Below are 8,927 nucleotides of genomic sequence, written 5' to 3'. Positions count from 1 at the left end.
GCAGTTGCTGTGCAAGCATAAGCACTAATATTCCACAATTTGTTTTTCTTTTTTTTCAGAAATAAAGTATGTACAACTGTAGATACTCACCCCAATTCCAGTCACATTGAGTGAACTGGATTGAGAGCTGTCTCATTTATATACTTGAATAATTCTGCACTTCAATGTGATAGACGTATTTTCCCGAGGACAAGGTTTCCCTTGTGGTGTGTTTTGTGGATTGTATTTGGGCTGGAATGCTTTCAGGTTTCTAAAGCAAGCATTTGCAGATACAAATTAAATGCAAGATCTACCCAAGAGAACAAACTGGAAAAGCTGTAGTGGATGTTTATTGCTTTGCAAAATCAGTCATTAACAGTCTTTAAGGAATCTAGAAGATATTTAGTTGAATTTTACTTTCCGAGCTTCACTTAGATAAGGGGAAAAGGAGGTGAGAGAAATTGCAGGAGGAGGAGGAGCTGATCTGTCTCAAGGTGGAGCTGTATCTTGTATTAAATGACACTGGCAGATTAAAGCTCTCTGATGGGGAAGGGCTTAAAGGCTGAGTCAAAAGCCAAGAAGTCTCTTTATTTACGCCTACCTCCCAGCCCCTGGCAATCTGACTAATAACAAACTGAGCTAACAGGAAAGACTAGAAAGAACAGAGAGAACACAGGAGCAGCTTGCATCTTAAAATCTGACAAACCAAGTGATCAAGTCAAGCTCTGCTGAGCATCTTGTTTATTTACTGCATCCAAATGCTTGCAAACAGTTAACTATATGCAGAAAAGTCAGCCTAGCTGTGAAGTATGCTGTGAATTTTAATTGAGGAAAAAGGACAACTGCTTGCAGGATGGTCTGATGTGCACGGCTGCCTGGAAGATTTTTTCAGTTGAATGCTTTGTACTTTGTCTTCTGAACAAGGATTTTAACTTTGTGGAGCTGTAGTATTACTAGAGCTTGCAGCAAAGTGAAACTTGGAAGTGTGCATTTTTCACTGGGAAAATTTACATTGCATGGAAGCAACTGCTCCAACTGTTCATTGCTGAGTGTTTCAGGGAGTGTTACAGCTGTACAGGTAAGAAAGATTCCAGTTAGTTAATTAGTTTAGCACATGAGAATTTAATTTCTCAGTACAAGTTGAATTTATTTTTCTTCATGACTTTGTATAACTTTTATATTAAAGCGTGGCAATTTGTACTGTATTTTAAACAGTTTGCCTGGCATGTTTATTCAAACTGCTAACTGTGTAGAATGTGTGTATTAAGGGAACGCTGTTTTTGAATCCCTTGAGGGGAGAGAAATGGGTGTTTGTTTTTATTTCCTGAAGTGCAAGAGTGGTCTTAAATGCATCATCTGACTGTGATTTCCTTCAGAATTTAATAAACAATCCTGAAGGCTTTCAGAAATTACCAATTCTTAGCTTGAGGCTTTGAAAATCTTCATCATACATTTTTTAAATAGTTGAATTAAAACAAACTAACAAATAAAACCCAACAAATTAAACAAGATATTTCAATGTTGTAAAAACACATAAGTTATTACTTATCAAGCATGTGATGTCTTTGCTGTAAGGTGACTACTTCTGAAAGTATTCAACTTTGCCTCATAGAAAAGACCATGACATTTTTTACTCTTTTAGAATTCCTACAGACCTTAGTTACAGTATGCAGTCAGTAGTGACTTAGATGAAAGCAGATGTTAAAAAAAAAAAAAGCTTATGTTACCATGTAGAATTTTCTGAAAAACTTCACCACGTGGAATAAAAAAAGGTCAGCTTTGTCAGGAATTTTAAATTAAATTTTATTGTATTCTGAATTCTTTCAGTTAAATGCTAATCATCTATTATTTGAAAGGAGTTTTTATTTTACAATAGTAACCCACTGAGAACTTCATTACATATTTCTGAGTGTTTAGAAAAAGAAAAAAGCTGGGAAAGAGGAAAAAAGAATACAACCTTCCTATTAATTTTTACTGTGTGTATATATGTGTGTGTGAGAGTTCTGGCTGCTCACAAAAGTATGACGATGATTAAAATGCGAATGTTTTCCAATTGGTTACAAATGTTGTTACTTTCATCTCTGAGAGAAGGGCTTTCATTTTTATAACCTAATTTCTCAAAATGCACTACAATGCAACATGCCTTTCAGATTATTATTTTTTTTCTTTTGATTTAATTTTGCTCAGGGACTTTATAAGTGCAGCTTGAATTTGATGCAGGTTGACGCTGGAATTTCTGATGAGAAAAGTGTACAGAAATAAAGTTGAATTAGTCATGCAGTTGTTTTGAAGCTGGCATCTGTGTCAAGAGCTTATATATTTTTTACCTTGGGTCACTGGGAAGCGTAGTGATACGTGTAAAGCAAAAATAAATCTCTAGCATAATATGATCCTGGAATTATTCTGCATACTTCAAAATAACATCTTGACATGTTGTGTCTTATCCAATACTTCTTAGGAAAACAGACTTAGAGGCATATATATTAAACATAGGCAACTGGAGTTCAGGGAGTGTTATATGAGACAGTAAAACCATTTGTTCTATTGAAACAAAGATAAAAGCTTGTTTTTAGGGAAACTTTTTCTCACACTGTGAATTGCACTTACAACTTCTAAACTCATGCTTCTACTCCCACTTATCAGGAGCTACTAATGGAGAAAAACATAATTCACTGTGCACACATTAGCTGTTGTTCTTTCTGTTTGTGTGTATGTAATACTCATGCCACAGCATTTAAATGCCTGCATGTGTAAATCTTTGCAATCTGTTCTAAGGGAAGCCTTGAGAAGTGTTGTCTCCAAGGTATATGATAATTAAAATATGGATTGATGAGATGCCAAATCATGTGGCCACACTAAAAGAATATTCATGCATGTAACTGAATTGATCCTCGTAAAAGGTTCTGATCTTTCAGAAATTAACACAACTGGTTGTGTAGTGATATTCTGTACTCAGTGTTTCAATAGCTTAGTTGGAAAGAACAACTTACCTTTATTAGATGGATTACTTAAGAATCCTGCTTAGATAGATTCCTTGAGAATCCTCAAATAAATATCACAGCCCATAAAAGTTACTGATTTATGAATCATCCATTCCATTTTAAGATTTTTAATTTTTTTTAAAATCTTTAGGATATGTGTAAATATTTAATTAAAGATTATAAACATTGATTTCACTCTACCTCATATATCAAGAGATACTATTGTTCTTGCTAAGTGGCAGCCTTGACAGAAAGAAACAGAGAATCTTTTAATGAAGTGTAGCACAAGTTAGTTCAAACCAATTATAAATGATTGTTTTAAACATCTAAATTTCATTTGTGACTCCATAGTTGTATTGTAATGATGCATTTACCAGGTGTTGCAAAGTTCAAGATCAGCTTGAAAAGTGATAATCATATTACATATCATATGGATGACACTGGTGATAATTTTTAATTTTAAAGCACAGTCAGTGCCATATACATTTCAGAAGTTTTGTGATAACTGATGATTATAATAATCAGGAGTCTAATATTAATCTCAAAACAAATTTGTCCTTGCTTACTTGTTTCTTCTGACATGTACTGCATTGTCAGTTCTCTCTTCTTTTTTCTTTAATTGTGTATATAATTTTTTTTATGTGTATATTATATGAAAACGTTACACGACTGTGTTGTGGTCCCTCTTTCACTAAATAATTACAAACAACAATATATGCATTAAAATTTAAGTAAAGAAAAATAATTATTTTGTCTACTTCCTTTTCAGTTTGTGGGTACAAGGATTACAGAGGAAACACATTTTGATTTCCATACATAATGCAGAACCAAAGGGAAATTCCCTGTATCCTGACTGAATGGGCTTGTGTTCACAACACATTATTGAACCAAACCAAATCTTATTTCTTCTCATCAGCAACTGGATAACATTAAGTTAAGCTTAACAAGGTACTCTTAGAATTTGCAGTGCTTTGGTGACACAAAGCAATGATCCAAAATATTATATTAGTTTCTATATAAGTTGCTTGGAACAGTAACTTATTACTGCTGTCCACTGAAAGTCTGTATAGCATATAAATAAAGGCAACACACTCTTGATTATCTCCTCTTATGACTGTTTATTGATTCAGTACATTAAACTAAATATATATTCTTATATTAGAAAATAATTCAATTGCTTTGCACAACATAATATTGTTTAAAAGATGGGGTAGCTCAATGACAAGCATTAGGAATACTTTTTCTCTCTCTTGCCCCAGGAAAAAAACCCCACAACCCAAATCCTGTGAAATCATGACTCTATTACTTTTCCTTTTCCTTTTTTTTCTTTTTATGTTTTTTATTAGAATCTGCTGGACAAGATGAAGCTTTGGATTTTTATTCTATATTCAGTTGTGGTTGCATCTGATCCTTTCCAGTCACAGTCCTCTTTTTCTTCAGTCAGAGGATCTTGTCAGAGTCTGTGCTCCTGTGAAGAAAAGGATGATACCATTATTATAAACTGTGATGAAAGAGGCATCAAGACGGTATCAGAAATAAATGTCCCACCATCACGGCCTTTCCATCTTAATCTGCTAAACAATGGCCTGAGTATGTTACACATGAATGATTTTGCTGGCCTTGTTAATGCTATCTCTCTACATCTTGGTTTTAACAATATTGCAGATATTGAGCCTGGGGCTTTCAACGGTCTCAGCCTTCTTAAACAACTTCATATCAATCACAATTCTTTAGAAACACTTAAAGAAGATACGTTTAATGGATTGGAAAATTTGGAGTTTCTTCAAGCAGACAACAATTTCATCACAGTGATTGAAGCAAGTGCCTTTAGCAAACTCAACAGGCTTAAAGTGCTTATTTTGAATGATAACGCCATTGAGACTCTTCCTCCAAACATATTTCGTTTTGTACCATTGACCCATTTAGATCTGCGTGGAAACCAGTTACAGACACTGCCCTATGTTGGCTTTTTGGAACACATTGGTAGAATACTAGACCTTCAGCTGGAAGACAATAAATGGGTCTGTAACTGTGATTTGTTGCAGCTGAAGATATGGCTAGAAAACATGCCTCCTCAGTCAATAATAGGTGATGTTGTATGCAATAGTCCTTCAGTTATTAAAGGCAGCATCTTAAGCCGGTTGAAAAAAGAATCACTTTGTCCCACTCATCCTGTCAATGAACTTGAAGATCCTTCAGGGTCACTGCCCCTGGTTGTAACCACCTCTATCAGTGATAGTCACCTATCGACTAAGGTGATTCCTCTTCTGAAAGCTCCTACTAAAGAACCAAGTTTAGTGCTTCACACTTCAAAGCCTACTACGTTTCCAGGAATCTCTTGTCCCGTCCCCTGTCACTGCACCAGCCATATGCTCTCAGGAGTTCTTATGCACTGCCAGGAGCGAAATATTGAAAGTCTGTCTGATTTAGGACCCCCTCCTCCAAATCCTAAAAAGCTTATTCTAGCTGGAAACATTATTCAGACATTACTGAAATCGGATCTGGTGGACTATACCAGCCTGGAAATGCTTCACCTGGGGAATAATCGCATTGAAATCCTTGAGGAAGGTTCCTTTATGAATCTGACTAGACTACAGAAATTATATCTCAATGGCAATCATCTTACAAAGTTAAACCAGAATCTTTTTCTTGGCCTTCAGCACCTTGAGTACTTGTACCTTGAGTATAATGCCATCAAAGAAGTTTTGCCAGGGACATTTAATGCAATGCCAAAACTGAAAGTCCTCTACTTAAATAACAACCTTCTGCAGGCTTTGCCACCCCATATCTTTTCAGGTATTCCCCTCACTAGATTAAATCTGAAAACAAACCAATTTGCTCATTTGCCTGTGAGCAATGTCTTGGATGAGCTGGATATGCTGGTACAAATTGAACTTGAAGACAACCCTTGGGACTGTACCTGTGATTCAGTTGGGCTGCAAAAATGGATACAAAAACTGAGTAAGAATACCATGATGGGTGATATTTTTTGTAAATCTCCAGGGCATCTAGCAAAAAAGGAATTAAAATCCCTAAACAGTGAAGTCTTGTGTCCAGGTTTAATAAACAACCCTGCCCTACCAACTCATGCCAGTTTTGTAGTTGTGACAGCTTCTTCTCCTACTGCCAACACTGCAGACACCATCCTGCGGTCCCTTACAGATGCTGTCCCACTTTCTGTTCTAATATTAGGACTGCTCATTGTGTTTATAACTATTGTATTTTGCGCAGCAGGAATAGTTGTTCTTGTTCTGCATCGGCGACGGAGGTGCAAAAAGAAACAGGTGGATGAGCAAATGAGGGACAGTAGCCCGGTTCACCTGCAGTACAGCATGTACGGGCATAAGACAACACACCACACAACGGAGCGCCCAGCTGCAACTCTCTATGAGCAACGTATGGTTACCCCCATGGTTCAGGTCTACCGCAGCCCATCCTTCAGCCCCAAGCATACTGAGCAACAACAAGAGGAGGGAAGTGAGAAGGAAGCTAATGATTCCAAATATCTTCGCCGAAGTCTCCTGGAAAGAGAGAACAGCTCACCGCTTACAGGTCCAAATGTCAAATATAAGGCTACAGATCAATCTGCTGAATTTCTGTCTTTTCAGGATGCTAGCTGCTTGTATAGAAACATTCTTGAAAAAGAGAGAGAACTCCAGCAACTAGGGATCACAGAGTACCTAAGGAAAAATATTGTCCAGCTCCAGCCTGACATGGAAGTTCATTATCCTGGAGCACATGAAGAGCTGAAGCTAATGGAGACATTCATGTACTCCAGGCCAAGAAAGGTTTTTTTAGAACAAACTAAAAATGAGTATTTTGAACTCAAGGCTAACTTACATGCTGAGCCTGACTACCTGGAAGTCCTGGAGCAACAAACATGAAGTGATAATATTTTGGGCTGGGGCCGAATTTCTGTAATTCTATTTTAAGTTGGAACCATTGTAAATAAAAGTGCCTTATAAAAACAGGTCAACAGTCAGAACTCAAGCACAGCAGTAATCCTAGCAAAGAAAAACTCAGGGATCACTGTGGGAAGCCATGGGATTGTGTGCTGGAAATATGTCATCCCAAATTAAACATGAATTTTGTGTGATTGAACTGTGGGAGGAAGATTGTTTATTGCAATATTCCTTATAACTTTAAAAAGGTGTGTATGGCATTCCATTCTGTACCCAATCTATGGAAAAATATTCATTACCCTTACTCTTTCTTTTTTTACCCCTCATTTAATTAGATTCCTTAAAAAACCCCCAAAAAACCCCAATACTTGTGTTTGTATTTATATGGCTAGAGTGTATTTGTTAGGTTAGTACATGCACTGCGTACATGACCACTGTCTACAACTACACCTAAAATACCCTTATAATAAATATGAAAGGAGTTGAAATGTTTTCATACTAAATGTTAATTAAAAAGAAAAAAAGATAAAATATTTTTGTGTGTGCACCCAAAGCCTGCAAATATTTAAGTTTTTTACACGGAACTTCGTCATGTGCATTCTGTATCATATGTGGAAGGAAAAATATGTAATTATGTTTACCCAACTTCTTCAACGACAAAAAAGCAAACCTTTTGCTACTTTCTGTCTGATAGCTTTACCTAAGTTTGGACAAACTTTTCTTGAGCTGCTGCTATAAAATATTGTGCATCACTGGTGTTTCAACTCATAATCCTGGGCAGTTTGAAAGGCTACTGAGAATCAGCTGTAAATATGTTACTGTGTTTAATAAGTTTGATTTTTTATATATATACACACATGTATATAAATAACTTCTGTGCTGGTTTAAATGTTCTTGGAGAAAATGAGTTTGATGTGTCTAGGAACTTCCAAGTGCAAATACAGGTCCTTTCCCACCCTACGCAAAAGCAACACTCAGACAGAATAGCTGCAACATTACACACACGAGGAAGAATAATAATATTTAGTTATTTGTACAAAAATATATTTTCCGAAATTAGAAGAAAATAAAGTGTTGTGGGGAAAATAGGTTAGAAAACCATAGAACACTGTAGGTTTATTTTTGCAATGAATTCTTGCTAGATTTATATTTACTATTTATTCTGTATAATTTTGTATTTTTTTTCCCTCCAACTCACAAGAAAAGAAAAAACTTATTCCTGGAGGCTTTTCAAGCTAATCAAGGAACTTTTCCCTATTAATGAAAAGGAAATAAAGATTTTTTAAAGTGTCTTTTTCTTAAAAGTCACTTTTTAAAGAAGGCAGCAACTTCTGCATGCCCAAGTTTAAAATTATTTGGGAATTAAACACAATGCTTCTCACTCTTTTCATGTGGACAGAAGCATCTTATGCTGAGTGCAGTAAGGCCATTCAATCTCTGTGCATGACTGACATGGTGCCAAAAGAAAATTTCTGATTTTCATTTATCTTCCTCTAAGCAAATCTTTTGTAAACTGACTATGCATGATTCTTTTTTCTAATTCTCAATTGTAAAGTGAAAGATCAGCTTTATTACTACATGTCTACATATGTATGCTAAATTTAGCATTGAAGTCTTTACTCAAAGTAAAAAGATATATTCTTTATTTCATATTACTGTTCATGTCTTACCTATTTGTATATACCAATGTGAGTTCTTCATATGCTTTGTACATAAGTTTCTAACAGACAAATTTCTTACACTACAAACGGAAGTCAGATTCTCAGTTTTTTTGAATTTGCAAGAGATAACAACTTTTATGGTGCTATACTAATTTCTGCAACTTGAAGATCTGGCCACATGTTGTCTCTGTTAACAAATCAACTTTCTTATTATTTTTGAGGTATCCTCTGTTTGTTATGGAGGTCAAACCTGTTGGTTTACAAAAATCAAAATTTCAGTTCTTAGAGAATAAGTATTATTTCCTCTTTCTATATATGAGAATAAGTTATTCAGAAAGCCTATCTATTTTGCAGGATTAGGAAGAGTAAATGCGGTGACAACATATTTGTTTCATTGCTATCTT

General features: G+C 35.5%; 1 protein-coding gene across 1 annotated transcript; it reads left to right on the top strand.

The window, feature by feature from the left end:
• Window positions 1-523: 523 nt before the first annotated feature.
• On the top strand, window positions 524-8,512 carry SLITRK6 (SLIT and NTRK like family member 6). The gene is made up of 2 exons (XM_027719192.2): window positions 524-1,057; window positions 4,307-8,512. The coding sequence occupies exon 2, from the start codon at window positions 4,322-4,324 to the stop codon at window positions 6,842-6,844; it is 2,523 nt and encodes an 840-aa protein (XP_027574993.1). The 5' UTR covers window positions 524-1,057; window positions 4,307-4,321; the 3' UTR covers window positions 6,845-8,512.
• The last annotated feature ends 415 nt before the right edge of the window (window positions 8,513-8,927 follow it).

This window comes from Pipra filicauda, unplaced genomic scaffold (genome assembly GCF_003945595.2).
Source record: "Pipra filicauda isolate LSUMZ 115617 unplaced genomic scaffold, ASM394559v2 scaffold166_size2123106_pilon, whole genome shotgun sequence".
In the NCBI taxonomy this organism is placed as follows: Eukaryota; Metazoa; Chordata; class Aves; order Passeriformes; family Pipridae; genus Pipra; species Pipra filicauda.
Note: the sequence above shows the minus strand (reverse complement) of the source record. Positions and strands in the feature narration are given on the sequence as shown.

Excerpts from the sequence above, each read along its gene's own strand:
- SLITRK6 (XM_027719192.2), top strand. The coding sequence starts at position 4,322 with ATGAAGCTTTGGATTTTTATTCTATATTCAGTTGTGGTTGCATCTGAT.